Source organism: Lepisosteus platostomus, chromosome 8, assembly GCF_059453375.1.
Source record: "Lepisosteus platostomus isolate fLepPlt1 chromosome 8, fLepPlt1.hap1, whole genome shotgun sequence".
Lineage (NCBI taxonomy): Eukaryota > Metazoa > Chordata > Actinopteri > Semionotiformes > Lepisosteidae > Lepisosteus > Lepisosteus platostomus.
Genome location: NC_142618.1, coordinates 25,141,115 through 25,159,470, shown reverse-complemented (window position 1 = coordinate 25,159,470; position 18,356 = coordinate 25,141,115). Strand labels below are relative to the sequence as shown.

Sequence of the window (18,356 nt, the reverse complement as noted above, 5' to 3'; positions counted from 1 at the left end):
AAGTATCATGGAATAAAACTACAAAAAAATTAAGAACATATTTAATAGTTCCTCTTGCTAACTTCGATTATTATTGTGTTTAGATCTCTATTTAAATCTGCTCTTCTCAAAATCCAGCTTGAGTGTCTGAACTGAGGTCATGTATAGACAATATTTAACTATTTCATGATTATTTAATATTTGTCTAGGGCTCCAGCCAGCTCTGTTCGCCTGGCTCCTGGCACGTACCTGAATATTTCTGGCTGATTTATCAAAAGACATGTCCTTTGAGAAGCTCACCACCAGTCCAACTAGCACAAATGAACAGTATTTGCCTTCAAAAGTATCAAGTGCAAAACCATGCGGTGTTCATTAAAAATATTCCAAAAGCGTAAAATGGCAGGTGGTTTTATTAATAAAAATAAAATAAATATTTTCACATAAAATTCAGGTGGCCCTTCAAACAATTGTCTTGGCTGCCCACCCCTGACAATACCCTTGCTGTCAAGTAGAACTACAAGTCTTGCCTTATTATAGAGCAAACAACGCTTCAGGAAGTCTATTGCGATGTCGTATTTGCCAGAGCTGATATAGATGTCAGCTAGGAGCAGCCAGCTTTGTTCAAATTCTTCAGCATTTCCCTCGTTCCACTCCATTTTCCCAAGCCTCTTAAGTTGGTTTCTGGCCCTGGGAGTTTGTTTCAGGATCATGAAAGCCTGAGCCATGGCCAACAGGGATGGGACGAGGTTCTTCTGTAAAGAAAAAAAAAAGAAGTCTGATCGACGAATATTTGGAATATTTTCAGAAGTGAAAATACATGATACTAATGCACCAAAATGAAAGATTCAAACTTAATATGGTTTAACTCCTTCCACTACACAATTTCAGTATCAGATTAGTTCTTAGTGTCATACTAATGTCAAATAGGCAAAAGCAGTTGTATAATTGGATCAAAACAGCTTAGGTACCTTAGCCATTTCAGTGAATGCGAGAAGTGCCTTTTCAACTTGCTTAACATCTTTGGTAGCCATTAAGCAGCGATTTTGAAGGAGTTGAAGCTTCTCCTGCGCTTGTTTTGTTCGAGGTTGATGCTTCTTTAGCAGATTTTCTGCGGTCTTTACTGCCAATTGCTCCAACTCCTTTCTTTCATTTTCATTGGTGCTGTTGTAACACGTGAATGAAAAAGACTTAGAAAAATCAGCATGTTTCTGTTCTTTTGGTATTAAAAAGGGTTTGCATAAATACGTTCTAATCACAAAAATGAGTGTAGTTGTTTTTATCAATCTATTACCAATTTCACAGGAAAAGTACATTATAAATGCATTCAGAGGACCGAAAAAAAAAAAAACAGTTCTTTTTGTTAAGTTTGTTTGGACATGCAGTCAAGTCCCTGAAATATTTTTATGACAGGATTTGTCAGTTTGTGAGTTCTATATATTTCTTGTCCGGAGAGATTTTGAGCACTGAGGTTGCATTGCGTTCGTGCTGGATTGTTCATAGTCATTTTGTTCAGGTTAAAGTTTGTTTAGGTTTCTGGATACTCCACTCAAATCGCTTTACAGATAATGGGGACTCTCCTACACCACCACTAATGTGTAGCACCCATCTGGAGTGTGCCAGTATGCTCCCCAGACATCAGCTAAGAATGGGGAGGTGAAGAGAGTAATGAAGCCAGTTCATACATGAGGATGATTAGGAGGCCATGATTGTTAAAGGCCAGGGGTAAATTTGGCCAGGACACCATGGCCACTTCTACTCTTTTCAGGGAACACCCTGGGATTTTTATTTACCTGACTGACAGTCAGGACCTTGGTTTTATGTTATAAAGTATAAATATACATTATAAAATTTTATAGTATCCCCTCACTATACTGGGACATTAGGACCCACATAGTCTGCAGGGTGAGCACTATTGGTCCCATTAACACCTCTTCTAGCAGCAACCTTAGCTTTCCCAAGAGGTCTCCCATTCAGGTACTGGCCAGACTCACATCTGCTGAGCTTCAGTGGGTTGTCAGTTGGGAGTTGCAAGGTAATATAGCTACTGGCTGTTTTGTACAGTTCAGGCTATTCATTTTACTTCACAGACTATGTATTAGTTTTAGCACCCAGAAACGTTATAATATGCAGAACTAAGAAATACAGATAGAAAAATATGAGAAAATGTAATTATTCTGTCATTCAAATATTCCAGATACATGGTTATAATAATTAGAACACCAAAACAATGAACTGATGATTCCAAATTTTTCTGGTCTGTTATCTAATGTTCAGAATATAAATCTTTTTTAAGACTTGGGTTTAACTGTTCCCAAGCATGTAGATATTAATTTATATTCTGTCATACCTTGGCTCCTCAGGAGAAACCTCAAACACTTCCCCACCTATGGTTTCATTGTCAGGATTAAGGCAAATCTCAATCATATTATAAATAGCATTTTCACCCCAGTCTGTATCTTTACGAGCCTTATTAAAGTGTTTCAAAGCCTCATTTGGCTGTCCAGTGTGCCTGGAGAAAAAGCATACAGTACATATGATGTGGCAACTCAGGAGACTGGAGATTACTTAAAAAACTTGGGCCTTAAAAAAATAACTTTGATTTCAACAACAAATTAGTTGACACTGATCAAAATAACAATGCTAACATTTTATTTTTGAGTAATTTTCAGTTCTTTGTTCTTTAGACAGCACTACAAAAACTAAAAAAGTGTGAAGCAATTAATATTAACAACAGCAGAATCCATTAAGATAAACTGCAACTCAGTCCCTAACTAAAGGGGATCAGTTTTTAAGACATTGCAGATATTTTCAGGTGTTGTTAACAAAGACCACAAAACAGTGTAAAATCATCTGCATTATAATGTTGGTGCCATTTCAGATCTTAATCCATGTAAACTGTTTCTGGGATTATAGGAAGACTATTGAATAGGTAGCTCTATTGTAAAGACATTTTTAAAATCTTGTTAATGTCTATTTAAAGCCATATCTAGATGAAACAGATACTAATTTCAAATGGTTATTCAGTAAATGCATAATTGTGCTCTTTTGGCAAAAATGTATATTCTTTCTTTACCTCTAGAATATAATGCTGAGGTTTCATGAGAGGTAACTTACTTCAACAAGATTTATTACTTAAAGTGGTAGAATCTAAATGTATAGTACTAACCACAGATATAGTCCTTTGCAGTAATTATAACCTGGTTCCATAGCCGCCCTTACAGAGTGATTTTCTGACATTTTCAAATAGGATGGGGCATCATCAAGTCTACCAGTTCTTCTCAGTAGGTCAATAAGTTTTGCCAAGACAGAATAGTTATCTGTCAAAACAAGAACATTTTGTATTTGTCCTTGGAAATGGCTTGGAAAGAAACATATCTTTGGAAAGAAGTATATTTAAACAATATGTTAAACAATTTTGAACCTTTATTTTGCTTCTTATTACTTTTCATTGTCCATTTCCATGGAATTTTCCAGTCCTATAGGATTGAAAGTTGAGCTTCTTAAAATATAATTCTTCTCCTGGGACATGACAGTTTTCAAAAAATTATTTCTAAATGTTAAATCTTTTTTGTAAATGAAGAATATTATTGTAACACTTTGGGATTCACGTGGGCGCCCTCGCCGCTGCCGCATCAGGTCAGCCCCCCACTGTCAGGGACTCAAACCTGGGCCTCCAGCATCACTCAACAGGGACCCAGCCTCTTGAGCCAAAGGGAAATCTCCTTTCAGCCCAGCGGCTGCAGTCCCTGCTATTCACAGGGAAGGGCAGTGACATCACCGCTCTGGTAAGCCAGCTCTCACAAGCAATGGAGGCCATATGCATTACACTCTCCCCCACTTCACTTGCCACCCTCGGCAAAGGGCTATCCCATCCCACTCTGACACCAATGTAACACTTCAGGGTTCACGTGGGTGCCCTCGCTGCTGCCGCATCAGGTCAGCCCCCCACCATCAGGGACTTGAACCCAGGCCTCCGGCATCACTCAACAGAGACCCAGCCTCTTGAACCAAAGGGAAATCTCCCTTTAGCTCCACCGACTGGGTCCCTGTTGAGTGACACTGGATCCCGGGTTTGAGTCCCTGATGGTGGGGGGCTGACCTGAGGTGGCGAGGGTGCCCACGTGAACCCTGGAGTGCTACATTATGAAGGCAGCATTATGTAAATGTATTTTGACTCACCTTTAATGACTTACGGTGTTTTGCATCACATTACCCTTTTTCAAAAAGTTAATATTCAAATCAACGGTATCATGTCCTGCACAAATTACTATTTAAAACTAGTTTTATGTTTTCTCATAAAATATTATACTTATTGTATTTTAAGATGTTTTACTTACACATTTACTTACACAGTTTATTTCTGAGATTTTCATTGAACACATTTCAACATATTACATAATAAAAAGCTTTTTTAAGAATATTATCGAGACATTGGTTTCGTAAACATATAATGGAAATATTTTAATACCTGGGAATTGCTCAATCAACTGCGTGCAGTGGAGTATTGATTTTTCATACTCTTCTCTTCTGAACAGCAGATCTGCCATTAGCTACAGGAGAGATTTCATGTGAATCTTAGAAAATTCAAAATCAAATATACAAGTGTATTTTATAACATATTGGATTTTATAAATCTCTTCACCATGGGTCAGAGCATATTACATGGGTGTTCTGTTTTCAAAAATTTCATAACGGAATGGACAAAGCAACCCAAATAGTTTCATCAAGCTTGATAGATGAATAATGCCAAAAGACACTTTTGAAGATAAAGGCATGCAAGCCTTTTGGGTCTTTTGGCCAATTTACTTCACCTGATTACAGAAGCAATACTTCAGAAAGGTTGATGAGCTCATTGGATTAATAATACTTCTTAGAATACAAGTAAAACAGGTTAAATACCAATTTATTAATTAATATACATATAAAATGTTATATGAGGTTTGCCATGTAAAGCACAAAATATTACCAATCTATTTTAACTTTAAATATATATTAAACACTTAAGAAATAGAACGCTTGGAATCAAGATTAAGGCTAGAAAATGTGGGGTTAGGCTATATGTTTTAGCTTTGACGTATTTTTGCATTGTTTGTAAAAATCACAAGACACAATAATATACAGTAGGTAGTGGTCACATGTATCATCGAAGCCAGGTACCAAAAGTACGTGTATGTGAGTGATCAGTTCCTGGTGTGTCTACCTTTAGCTTTAAAACAAGTACGTGAAAGGAGTGACATAGACTCCTAGAGCTAATGCGTATGGAATACAAGTATGCTTCTCCATGAGATTTGTAGATCTACAGCTACTTTATGCTGTTGCTTCCTTGTGGGCTTTTTTTTTTTACTTTAGTTTTCTCTTCAAAACATAAACTGCATGCTCAGTAGGATTGTGTTTGGAGGCATTTTTTCAGACATGGGCAGACAAGATGTTTCGGTACACTTTAGAATTCATTCTGCTGCTGCCATCATCCATTACCCCATCAATGATGACCGGTGAGCTAGTTCCAGAGGTAGATATGCATGCCCAAACCATGGCACTATCTCCACCATGCTTCACTGATGATATTGTGTACTAAGGGTATTTTGTAGTGCCTCTCTTTTTCAGGACTCATGCCTTTCCATCAATTTATGTCCATAAAACTTTGTTCCAGAACCCTTGTGGCTTGTCTTTGTACTTCTTTGTAAATTCTAATCTGGCCTTTCTGTTTTTAGTACTAATGAGAGGTTTACATTTTGCAGTGGAGCTTCTTCTGTGCGCAGTCAATTGCGATACTTTCACCTTTGCACTCTCTTTGGCTGTTATTATTGGAATATTTTTCACAACTTCAATTATTTTTATTTCACCGACTGATGTCGTGTTCCTTTGACAGCATTGTCTTTGTTGATTGCTTATTCCTCCAGCAGTTTCCTTCTTTTTAAAGACATTCCATACTGTTGACTTTGTGATACCCAACCTCTCAGCAATGGTTGAAATTGGAGTTTGATTTGCTCCCGAGTTCTGATTACGAGTTCATGATGCTTTTCCATCAGAGACAACTCTAGTCTTTATCTAGGCTTATGTCTTCTAACTCAAGAGGTAGACCCAAAAGGTAAACTCCAAAGGCTGGAAACAAAGCCTTTATCTTTTCATAATTAATGCAACACAGAACGCCTGAGCAATTAGCAACAACTGTCAGCCATTTGTCCCAATACTTATGCTCACCTGAAATGGGGACATTGAACACAACAAATGAGATTGCTCTAACATGGCTAAAGTTGTATGCAAAATAATACCCAGAAACAAAGCTTAAAACTATGCATTTACATCACATTAATACTTTGATGTGAAATACAAATTTCAATAGCACACAGCAAAAATAACAAATTTCACTTCACTTTCCCAATACTTACTTTCAGTTGGTAGTGTCACTGGTGTCTCATGATTGTGAATGGACAGGCCATAATTGTTCTAGCATCATAATTCCCAGACTGAACTTCTTCTCTTTTTCACTAAATTATGCCAGTTTTGCAGTATGATAAAACTGACATATTAATTTGCCTCACCTTGAAAGCTCAGAAGTGTACATTTTCTACCACAAATATGTGGCATGCTACACTTAATATTTTAATGCATGTCATATCCCCTCAGAAAAAAACAAGATAACTAGATAATTGGATAGCACAAAATATTAATATTTATAGGTGAAATTAAATGTAACAGTTTTAAAGTGTTCCAGCAGATGTCATTTCTATGCTAAATCTTTTAAGTGGAAACTCTTTTCTGAAAGGTTTCAATATGCATTATTGTCAGGTACAAGTATTTTCTCTGCTTTTGCAAGTACTCCTCACAAACGGATGTTTGAAGGAAGAATAACCAATAGTTCTCACTGTAATTTTCCCTGTTTTTGGTGTAACATAGCAGTAAATTAACTGAATTATTTTATTTCTTTATTAAATTATCAAATTAAATAATAAGCCAAAATTTAATAGAACTTAATTTACATTTTGTACCAGAAAGAAATGATGCATAGTTTAGCATTTTAATGACATAAGAGATAAAATGACTGCTGTATTGTCTATTGCTCTGTTATGCTGTGTTCTAATTGGGTGTCTTGTTGGTTGTTTATGTGACAAATTTTGTAAAAACAAAAATAACCAAACACCTTTATAATCTATTATTGAGCACAAAGAGTACACATCAAAGCCGAGTGGTATGACATAATTTTTTACTATTGAGAAAAACACAAGAATAAATACCATAACGGCATCTTCATGGTTCTCTTCATTTTTCAGCAAGACTAGACACTGTTGGCGGCATGAATCCACATCTCCTTGTACCAGGTACAAACGTGCCAGCTCAAGCAGTATCTTAAATTGTGTTACAAAGAAAAACGCAACTATTAAGTAAAATTGTTCACAAATACAACTCTTTTTAGCTCCTGAAAAATATTGTCTCATTAAAAATACTGTAGCATTTATAATATTCCAACACTACATAAATAACAAATTTTAATTAATAATTGAATGAATTGCTCTAATAAAAAGCATAAGGATTTATTTCAAAAAATAAAATAGGTCATAAGATACAGTATAAACATTGAATATAAAGCACTCACTTTGCTGTCTTCTTCAGAGTAAGTCAAAGCTTCCTTGTAAAATTTCATTGCCTTTTCAAAATCTTTTTGTTCCCAAAATTGCTGGGCTATGTGACAGCAGATTGATGATGCAACTTGTTTCTGTGCAGGAATAATTTCTGGCTGTTCTAGAGGAAGTCTTCTCAGTATTCTTGTCTGAATATCATAGGCCTAATGGGAAAAAAATCAAATACAATAACTTTCTTTTCTTTTTATTTCAAATATCCTAAAGCTTAAATAAACTTGATGTATTTACACGCATCTATAGTAGAATAAATGTAAGCATTTTAGAAGAAATATGTATACATCACTCAAGGTTATAGAGTGAATATGTGTAAATAGAACTACAGCAGATATCAGCTGTTAAAAACAATTTAAATTCAGTATTTATGGGTAGTTTTTCAAACAGTACTACAGTATATAAAGTGCTTTTTTTATTTTGAGCACAACCTCAAAGTCATATTAAAACTATTTTTCTAAATACATCTTTTTATTCAAACAAGCCCATCTTCCTAAACAAAGAAATGGGCGCAGTGTTATTAGAAAACTGCATTATTTCTGTGGTATTGATTGCTATGTAGATTAAATAAATAAAAAACTGTGATTAAAATAATTAAATAAATCTTTAATTTATTACTGACTTTCAAATGCCAAACATGCTATTATTTAATGTCTTTCTTAATCATCATTCTGAAAATATTAATATTTGTTGTGCACAGCTTCATAAATGACATATCCTGATGCTGTGTTATATTTGGAAAACACTGGGTTGTGTATTAATTCACCTTATTTAATGTATCCATGGCAGGTTTTCCACACATGGTGTAAACTTTTGCCAGTAAATTTAAATGCTTCACATCATGGATCATTGTAGGCAAGTCATTTGCTGAAACACAGATTGCAAACCATCATCAAATACTGTATCCATTCAATTATATATTACTTTTCTTTGCAGAGAAAATGCTTGTCAGATTGTTTTGAGACTTAATTCTTTATTTTTGAGGCTTTTTGAACGTTTTTCACCCCAGTGCAGAATTTGTTCCAAATTTACTGAAAGCTATTGTAAAAGTAGGCGAATACTGACCAATCAACAGACAATACACAATATATTTTTATTCTTGGGTAATAACATTTTTGATCATATTAGAACAGAACCATACTTTGTGTTCAGCCTGGTGATTCTAAATGATCAGAAGTACTGGGACACTTTGGGTTTAAGTACATTTCAGTGTAGAAATAAATGTAGAAAAACCCCAGTCTGAAATCACATCCAGAATCCAAAAGCTATAAGAGAGCAAGCTATCTCACCATGCACGTTCACCAGGCGTACACCTGAGGAAAATGCTTAGAAAGATGAGCTTTAAATTCAATATATTAAGTGCTCCCACATTTGAGGAAGAAAACACTATCTGTTATTTTATCAAACATTTCTCAAATCCTGGCAAACAGTATAAATATATTTCCTGTATTCAAACACTGTAAGGATAATAGAATTAATCATGAGACTAGTTTTTTAAAAACTTGAAGCACTACATGATAGTACACAGATAGAACCCATAAGTAAAAATGAATTACAAAGTAAAGTAAGTAAATAAACACATTGTAAAGCTGTTGCTACTTGCATGCATGCTATTCCCCAACATTGTGCAGGGTTTTTACACAGTCAGTAAGCATATCCTCAGTCTTATTACAGCTCATCTTAAGAGCTGTTGTTGTTATATCCAGAGCTTAATATTACACAGGTAGCTATAGTGCATACAGTATATCATAGCAGTAGTATCACAGTAGAGTTAGATTGCATCTGAGTGTTGTCAGCATAACACTGGAACCAGTGTAAACATATTACAGTTCATATAAATTAAAACGATACATAATACACTTTTAAGTTTCCAATATTTTCTCACATACTGTATGAAATTTACTTGGTTCAGCTGATTTTTTACTTTAAATGTAAAAAAACAGTTACATTACAAATGTTTAAACCAAAACATTATGCAAGTGTAAAAATATTCTAAAAAAATCAAATGCGATTTTTAGTAAATAATATTGAATTTAAACTGAAAGCATATAGAATTCAGAGATATTTTCAATTATCTATAATCGTAAATAATATACAGTAAGAACTTAAACATAAATCATGAAAGTGTGCAAATGTCAAATGTGTTCCTGTATTTCTTCAATGTTTATTATACTGTACATTAATAAGAGGTCAACATTCCATAACTCTTCCCAATAATATCAAACTCAGTTTTACCAATGTCATGGTCCACAGTGTGGCTGAGGAGTTTGTCAGCTTTATCATATTGCTTCAGTTTCATGAGAAGCTCTGCCAAATCATAACACAGGAAATCCTGCCCGCTGTTCTTCAATGCTGTTTCATAATATTTAATAGCCTTAAAAACACAATTGATGTTAAGGTATAGTAAAATTAGATGTGTGTATGGTAAATGACACTCTATCAGAAAATGCTGAGCTATTTTTAAAATGATTAAGAATGAAACATTGCAGTAAAACATTTAAAACTTTAAAAGTACAAATAACTTCATTGTAAAATTGTAAAGAAAAAGCTCCCACCAGAGTTCTCGACTAGGATAAGTGGTATAGCAGTGATGGTAAAAGGCTTTTTCCACAGTTTACACTCCAGGACTACAACCAGCACTGTATGCTACTTTAAGCAAACTGCTATCTGTATAACATATCAGAATTACACAATATTTTCTGATTTTTTGTATCGTAAACAATACAGATAAATTGCAGTATTTCTTTTCTTAAGCAATATTTCACCATTTGTAATTAAGAAGAAACTAAAATCCATTAACCACTCAAACACATAAATGTTTTAACGCTTTGCTTATTATACTTTTTAGCTTCGTGGAAGACCGTTTGACTTCTCTTTCGTATGCAAGGCAATAAAGTTTGAAACATATTTTCAGCAATTCAGAATGGTAGTAGAATGACCACTCTGTTGCCTGATCTTGTCAGATATCAAGCAAGGTTAAGGTTTGGTCAGTGCTGACATAGGAGGTCTATAAGAAAAGCCAGGTTGCCGCTGTGTTACTGGTGGACCTGAAGTTGACACCTTTTTTTCTGGAACAGAATTTCCAAATCCCAGGTAACGTGTGGATCTTTGCTCTACAGGGTGGCTGCGTTGGTACAGTATAAGATGTCAAAAAGAAGTCCAAACTACACTGTTCATAAGAGTAGGGATGTGAACCCTGAAGTGCTGAGTAAACTCCATTTTGACTTTGTGCTTTCACAACATATCCCCCTAAATACAACTGGTTTAATTTTTTTCACTTCTCCACTAGGGCTATATACTGGGGCTGATTGTGCATAATGGCTGCTTGTATCACACTAGAGATTGCATTACTTCAGTGGACAATTAAGTGGATGCCCTTCTATGTCTGAAGTGCTTTGGTATCTTTATTGAGGAAAAGCTCCAGACAAATGCAGCCAAACCTTATTTGGTTCTACTGGAAAAGTTACAGTATTTTGCAAAAACACAGAATTAACAGAGGTTGCAGATCTTGCACAGGAAAAATGTAGGAGATAAGGTGTTTACCTTACTGTATTGATGGGTTTTCACCAATGCTTGTCCTATCCTGCTTGCCAAGGTTGCATCTCTTGTGTTCTTCTGCAGTGCATCTTGATATATTTCAATTGCTTTTCCTGGCTAAAAAGTATAGGTGATGTTGTTCCATAGTACAAATCTTTAAATTTAATACACAATGTAAGCAACATAGCATAAGTAGCACACAATGTACAACATGTATCACATGGTATATTACCTCTTGTATGTGCATATAAGCATCTCCAAGGAGAAGGCTGGTGTGGGGACCAGGCAATTCCTCACACAGTTCCCTACAATGATAATTAATGATAATTGTTGAAACTTACTTGTCCAAAATTAACAGAATTCTGTGAGGATGTAGCAGTTTATAACATGTCAAAAGGGACCATAATAAGGCATACAAAACAGATAATAAAGCAATATCATCTGTACTGACAAAGCAAAGATAAAACATTCTGACACTGAAGCTGAAGTTGCAGGAATGTATTTATAGAAACACTGATATCACATCTAATTCTGTCCAAAAATATGTACCTGTTCTTGTGTTGGTATGGTACTCTTAAAATACCAGTTGGAAATCTAGCAATCACAGAAATATATTTTACCCTTCAGTTGCGCTTGACAAAGTAAATAAGAAAAATCATTATGTATTAAATACAAAATCCATATTTACTGGGGAACACTTCACCTACCTGTAACAGGCAATGTACAGTTTTTTATCTTTGCGCTTATGAAGGTAAACTTTGGCCATCTTCTCTTTGGCTTCAGTGTAATACTGCTGACTGGGTTTAATGTTTTGCAACAGAGTTAATGCAGCCTCTGTATCATCTTTAGCCAAAGCAAAGTCAACATTTGCAATTGTAACCCGGATCTCCTCAGGCGTTCCCGTAAAATTCACAATGGCATCTTGCATTATTTTTGTAGCTTCATGCTATGTAAAGAAGACACCAAAAACATGAAATGGCTGGTTGGCATCCTTGGAAACATCTCAAAAGATCCTTGGATCAATTATCTCAAACTAATAATTGGGCCAGATGGGTCAAATGGCCTACTGGCATTTTTAACCTTTCTTACATTCATATGACACAGAAAACCACATTTCTTTGTGAGCATGACAACAATTGTTTCAAGGACCCAAATTTTAAGTGAACACTGCAAACATTATACAATTTTCTAACATAAACTGAAAAAAACCCCAGCAATTTCTTTTTTCATAGTCACAATCACATTACATGTAAACTTTCTAAAGATGAAGTATCAGCTGCTATGGTTAAAACTTTCTGTGACAGACTTCATTTCCTTCACTGTATTCATCCAATCTTTTTTTTAATCTTTTAAACTTGAAAGGTACTGTACTGTAGCTATTCAGCCTGGATGGCATGACATACCATGAAGCAAAACTGAAAACTTTATGGAAGTGAAATTAAACATCCCTGTTTTAATCACTTCTTTACACGGAGGGTTGTGAATATGGAACAATCTACCTTGAAGTTAATGCCCTGGTTTCTTTCAAGAAATGCTTATATTTGATCCTTGGATCAATTATCCACTAACTATCATACAGTTTAGATTGGCCGAATAGCTTCAATTGATTTATAACCTTTTTTTATGTTCTTATGTTTACTTGCTCAGACAATTGGTGCCTAAGCTTCTCAGGTAACCAGCATGCAGAATAAATTCAAACCATATTTTGTCCCTGTTTAAATCAAAAGGAATGGCCCCATGAGCGAGCATTAGTGGAGTGGCACCATGATGTGGGACCCTGGTTTTAATTCCAGCCCTGAGGTGCTATCTACTGTATGTAGAGTTAATATGTTCTCCCTGAGTTCACATGGGTTTCCTCCTGGTGTTCCTCTTTGCTCTCACAGTCCAGAGCTATACTTGTAGTTTAACTAGCTTCTCGGAAAATTGGTCCTGATGTGAGTGTGTGCATGTCTGCCCTTTGCTAGACTGCATCCTATCCAGGATGTGAGCAGCCTGCCGACCGCTGCTTACCAGGACAGGCTCCGGCTCTCCCGTGACCCTGAATTGGACCAAGAGGTTAGAAAAAGGATAGATTGATGGCACCATGAGTAACTAGCTAAGATGGTAACAGTGCTCAGTTTCTTATTTAAAGGTGTGCTGGCTGAGAATCATGTAACTGGAGGTTTTATTTTGAAAAGAAGTATGGTCTTTTGTATACCTGCTCCCCATTCAAACGCAGAGCTTCAACCAGCTCCAGGTAAACAGATACTCGATCACCAATGCTGATGGTGGTGTCTTTCTCCTTTGTACCTCTCCTGATCCCGGGCAGACTCATTATCATCTTCAAGGACTGGATGGCTTCTGGAAGGTTGCCTGTCTCCTTCAGGGCTCTGGCTTTGATAAGGTGGTACAGAGGAAACTCCCTAACCTATCAAACAGAAAGGTATACAGCTGCTCATAGGTAATCAATACAAACTCATAACAAATTCAAAAGACGCTTGTAAACACATTAAAACTGCTAAGAACATTAGATCTTTAAGTGATAATAAACTAAGGTACATTGATAAAAACTTCTCGGGCCACAGCCATTACTAGCCAGACACCCACGACATGGTCAACTTTATGACTTAAGTATTCTTTCTCCCAAAGCTTGTTCAAATGGCCTTATTAAACCTATGTGGTGAACTCAAAGTCCATCTTTGAAAATGATTTAAATAAATCTGCCATCTTAAAGGCTCTCTTACAGGAATGGGTTTAAGTTCAATGATTAGAAATACTAAAATCAAAACACATCTAAAGAGTAAAACACAAACTGCTTTCTTTAGTCAATAAAACAAAAATTGGCCAGGCTAATATTCCATTTCCTTGTATCTGTCTAAGAGGTACTAGACTCCCAATAGGTTCAGAAAGTAAAAAAAATAGTTTAGCCCTCCAGTTGATCTCTGATGCCCACGTATAGCTAGTCTGAGCTTGGCGTTTGTCATTAGATGACTGTTTTTAAGCAGTGGTGCATAACTGGCCAAGCACACAAAATTACTTTTAAAATACATCAAAGTTACAATTTGAAAAGGGTTAATTTTAAAAATAAACAGAAAGACTGAGGTAATTAATTTTGAAAATGAATCAGCTACAGTGATCTATGTCGCATTTGTGTTCAGTTACTACTGTATGCAAAGCAGTGCATTTCCTCTAATAGAGTCCACCCTTTGATTTAATTCAATACTTATAATTCTGACATAAGTAAGGGGACTTTGTTTGGGCCAGTCGAGAACATTCACCCTGTGATATAGGCCAGAGTTGCAGAGCTCTTGATAGTTGACTCATCCACCTTCATTCCACTCTCAGCCACTGAACACTTTCAAAGTGATTTTTGGCCTCTCAGTGGCTTCCCTCACAAGTTTTCTTCCTTTTCTGATGCTGAGTTTTGAGGAACGACCTTATCAAGGCACTGTCTGTAACTTACACTTAGCAATTAATTAACCAGTAGTGGTGACTGGTATATCTAAACAGTTCAATACCCCTTTCCTAATCTATGCATTTTTATCACTTTATCTCTAACTTCCTTTACAATGCTCATTAGTCTTTATTTCCATACCATTCCTTCCCTAACAATGGTTTTGAGTAAACAGAATATGCTTGATTTACAGTGTTGTAAATGAGAACTCCATCCATACTACAATTGCTGCTAACTTAGCTGCAAGTTCTGTGGGACTTTTAGTGTGAAAGATGGTAGAGGTAGATGACTGGGCAGCACACATTTTATAGGGGAGCTTGCATTGTGCAATACTGAAGTAATTTCAGATTTTAAAGTATTGTGTAACGAACAGTTCTTTCCGGACCCTATGCGGACGACACAATCCGAAGAAGTGGGGAAACACTAGGGAAACGTCATGCAGGAATACGGGGCTGAAAACAGGGGGGCGTGTCCAAAGTGCGCTGGTGCACGGGGAAGGTGTGGCCGAGGCAAACAATCCAAAAGAGTAATCCAAAGAGGGTATCCAAAAACACAAGAGGAAGTCCATAGCCAGGAGAACCATCCAAACAGGGAATTAAAACCATGAACCGGGTCGGAACCGGCGGACAGGGAACGGGACCAGGCGCTTCCAGGTCCCGGACTCGCACGGTGCGGAAACCAGATGCAGAGCCAGGATTAGCGTCAGCGCCTGGCTTTTAAGGTGGGCTGGGAAAAGGGATCAGGTGCACAGAATTAAGTCTAGAGTGAAGGGCTGGAGCACCCTTAAGGAGGGGGGACTATAATCGTGACATATTGACTATGTGAAATAGCCTCACTCATTTGCCATTGCTTGTGTACTTTAGACTCGTATAAAACTGTTCATTCTTAATATTTATTTCCTATGTCCATGATGTTAAAATGAAAGCTGCTTGGCAATTTTAGATACACTTTCTAAAACATCAATATTTTTGTAAAGATTAGACTTATTAGACTGCATCTTGAACTGTAAAACATGCCTAAATTATATCTTTTGCAACAATTGCAACAATCCTGAATGTGTATTTCATAGAAAAGACACTTATCAGACTTATCAGTATATTTATAAGATACACAAATAACGGATGGGTATTTGAAAATTTTATTGTGCCAAATTAAAATGATTATTATTTTTGATACAGTTTCTCAGTAGTACTTTGTACCACGATGAAGTGGAAATGTTTTCTTTACCTGAAAGTTATGGCTGAGCCCAGTCTCTAGGGACTGGAAACACTTTTTGTAATCCTCCAGACAGAGGTAAACTTGAGCCTGCAGAAGATGCACGTCGGCAATCGTGGGATCCAGTTCCTGACAGCGGGTCAGGAAGCCATGGGCTGCAGTCAAGTCACCTGTAAAAAAATGACTTTTTCAGATGCTATTTTAGCTCTTCTGTTTGCATTGATTTATTTCCTTATCTTCCAGTCTTCCTATATACAGTACAGTACATTTAATTACTGTAGTAAGTGAAGCCATTTAAGATGGGAATGGGACAAGTTGTCAAATAGCAACATCTTATTATTGTTATTATTATAAATAAATAAGTTTATATAAAGACAAAAAACATCCATATATTTTCTAACTGCCTTATCCAATAGAGGGTTGCAGGGGAGCAGGAGCCTATCCCAGCAAGAAATAAAAATAAGGCAGGATATACCCTGAATGGGACGCCAGTCCTTCCCAGGGCAAACATACTTTTAGATATTTATTTATAATATAATAATCTTTGTGTACCTAAATCTCTCTTTCATGCAGGACCTAGGCAGCGGTCTCTTTTGCCTTTGACTTAAATCTGCTTTTGCCTAAGTGCACTATATGGAGAACATAACCACAAGTTTCTATCAAGAGTAGCTCAATAATTAAATAGTTAATACCAATAGGAGCAATTTACTTGTAACCAATAAGAAATCAAAATGTATTTAACTGCTGAAAACAAAATAGATTAAAGGCAAACATACCACATACTACTTGCCAGTTGTTGAATTATTTTTCAACTTATATTATATTACAACTGCAGCTCAAAAATGTAGGTTTGAAAAAATCCGTAATATAAGCAATGACTATCTATACAAAAACTGATATTCTGTGCAAAAAGCACAGAAACCTCACAGTCTTCATACCTGAGAAGAACTTAACTTTGGCCATGAGATAGACAGCAGGTAATATGCCGGGGGCAGTTTTAACCACAGGATCTAAGATCATAGCCGAGTGCTTCAACACAAAGGACAGGGCCTGACCCGGGGACCGGGGCTGTGAGGGAACAAGAAGACAAAGTGAACGATCATGAAATCAATTCACTACTTCTGTTAAGCAGAACATACTAAAAAAATGCAATATATCCTGTCCCATCACAACATTTGAAAATCCTACTAATACCAAGTTAGTAGACCTCAGTGATTACAGAGGGAGATCACTTTATTAGCCATATACAATTTCTTGCATTAGGAATTTCTTTTCTCATACCCCCACTTGCTCTCCATGAGACACACACAGATGGGGAGGGAGAAGTCAGAGCACAGGGTAAGCCATTTATACAGCACCCCTGGATCAGTTGGGGGTAAAGGGCCTTGCTCAGAGGCCAGATTCCTCTGCCAGCCATGGGATTTGAACCAGCAACCTTCCAGCCACAGGCACAGATCCTTAGCCACAGAGCCACATCTCCGCCCCAGCAGACAGCAGCTTGTATTACACTAGTTAAAGAGTCCATCTAGCTATAGGACCACACAGTCCTCAGCAATATAAGATGTGGGCAGTGGTTAAATAACTGAGCTGAGCCGCCTGTAGGTGTTTGTTTTATTTGCCAATAACTAATTGCAGACCCTTATGGCTGAATTAACATATAAGCGTAGTCTGTTGTTACCTTCACCATTGTACCCGGCACATGTGTACCCAGACTCATACCCCTTGTGAGTCCACTAACATGAATATCTTCGCATATTCTTTAGCATCCTTTGCAAAAGGCCTGATCTGCTTCACAGTCTTTGGGAATCACTGGGCATAAAATAAACTGGCCCCTTCTCATTACTTTTAACCAGATGGATGGGTCACTCCTATGGAACATAGGACTCTGAGGTATTTTTGTACGTTAAAACATATTTATATAAATGTATTATTAACTAGCTATAGACACTGATGGTTCTAACACATTATTAGAACCTAGCTTTATTATTAGAACATTTATTATTAGAACATTCTAACACATTATTAGAAATTAGCATGTAAATGCTCTTCAGCATTTACATGTTCCCACTTGGTCAGCTTTTAAGATCACATGGCCTCAGCTTTCATTTTTACGCTGACGATACTCAAATATACATCCATACCAAACCCGACACTGATGTGGCTGTCTCTATTCTATCTAATTGCATCTCTGACATAAAAATTTGGATGACTCAAAACTTCCTTCATCTTAACTGTGACAAGACTGAAGTCATGCTTATTGGTACCCCCCATCAAATTCGCAAAGCCAGTCCTGTAACCCTGTCTGTAGATGGCTCTGTACTTGAGCTCCAATCAAAATTGAAAAACCTTGGGGTTATATTCGATTCTGGCTTAACATTCGACCCACATGTACAGCATACTGTCAAAACATCTTTTTTTCACCTCAGAAATATCGCAAGACTACGCCCTATGCTATCATTAACTGTGGCTGAAAAGCTGATCAACATATTTGTATTCTCTCGAATTGACTACTGCAATGCTCTGCTCCCTGGGGTATCTAAATCTACTCTGAACAAGCTGCA

The 18,356-nt window shown here is 36.5% G+C and overlaps 1 protein-coding gene across 3 annotated transcripts in view; it reads right to left on the bottom strand.

Annotated features, from left to right (window-relative positions):
* The window catches only part of ttc21a (tetratricopeptide repeat domain 21A), a 31,390-nt gene that overhangs the window by 2,759 nt on the left and 10,275 nt on the right, over nt 1–18,356 (bottom strand). For all 3 annotated transcript variants that reach the window (XM_088642967.1, XM_088642966.1, XM_088642968.1), the window contains 15 exons: nt 16,734–16,863; nt 15,808–15,965; nt 13,345–13,554; nt 11,855–12,093; nt 11,380–11,452; nt 11,154–11,264; nt 9,846–9,984; nt 8,377–8,477; nt 7,574–7,762; nt 7,215–7,325; nt 4,448–4,529; nt 3,146–3,296; nt 2,327–2,488; nt 948–1,140; nt 507–731 (listed from right to left, as the gene is read on the bottom strand). In XM_088642967.1, the coding sequence (XP_088499093.1) occupies nt 507–731; nt 948–1,140; nt 2,327–2,488; nt 3,146–3,296; nt 4,448–4,529; nt 7,215–7,325; nt 7,574–7,762; nt 8,377–8,477; nt 9,846–9,984; nt 11,154–11,264; nt 11,380–11,452; nt 11,855–12,093; nt 13,345–13,554; nt 15,808–15,965; nt 16,734–16,863 (2,274 nt within the window). The remainder of the gene's footprint in view (nt 1–506; nt 732–947; nt 1,141–2,326; nt 2,489–3,145; nt 3,297–4,447; nt 4,530–7,214; nt 7,326–7,573; nt 7,763–8,376; nt 8,478–9,845; nt 9,985–11,153; nt 11,265–11,379; nt 11,453–11,854; nt 12,094–13,344; nt 13,555–15,807; nt 15,966–16,733; nt 16,864–18,356) is intronic.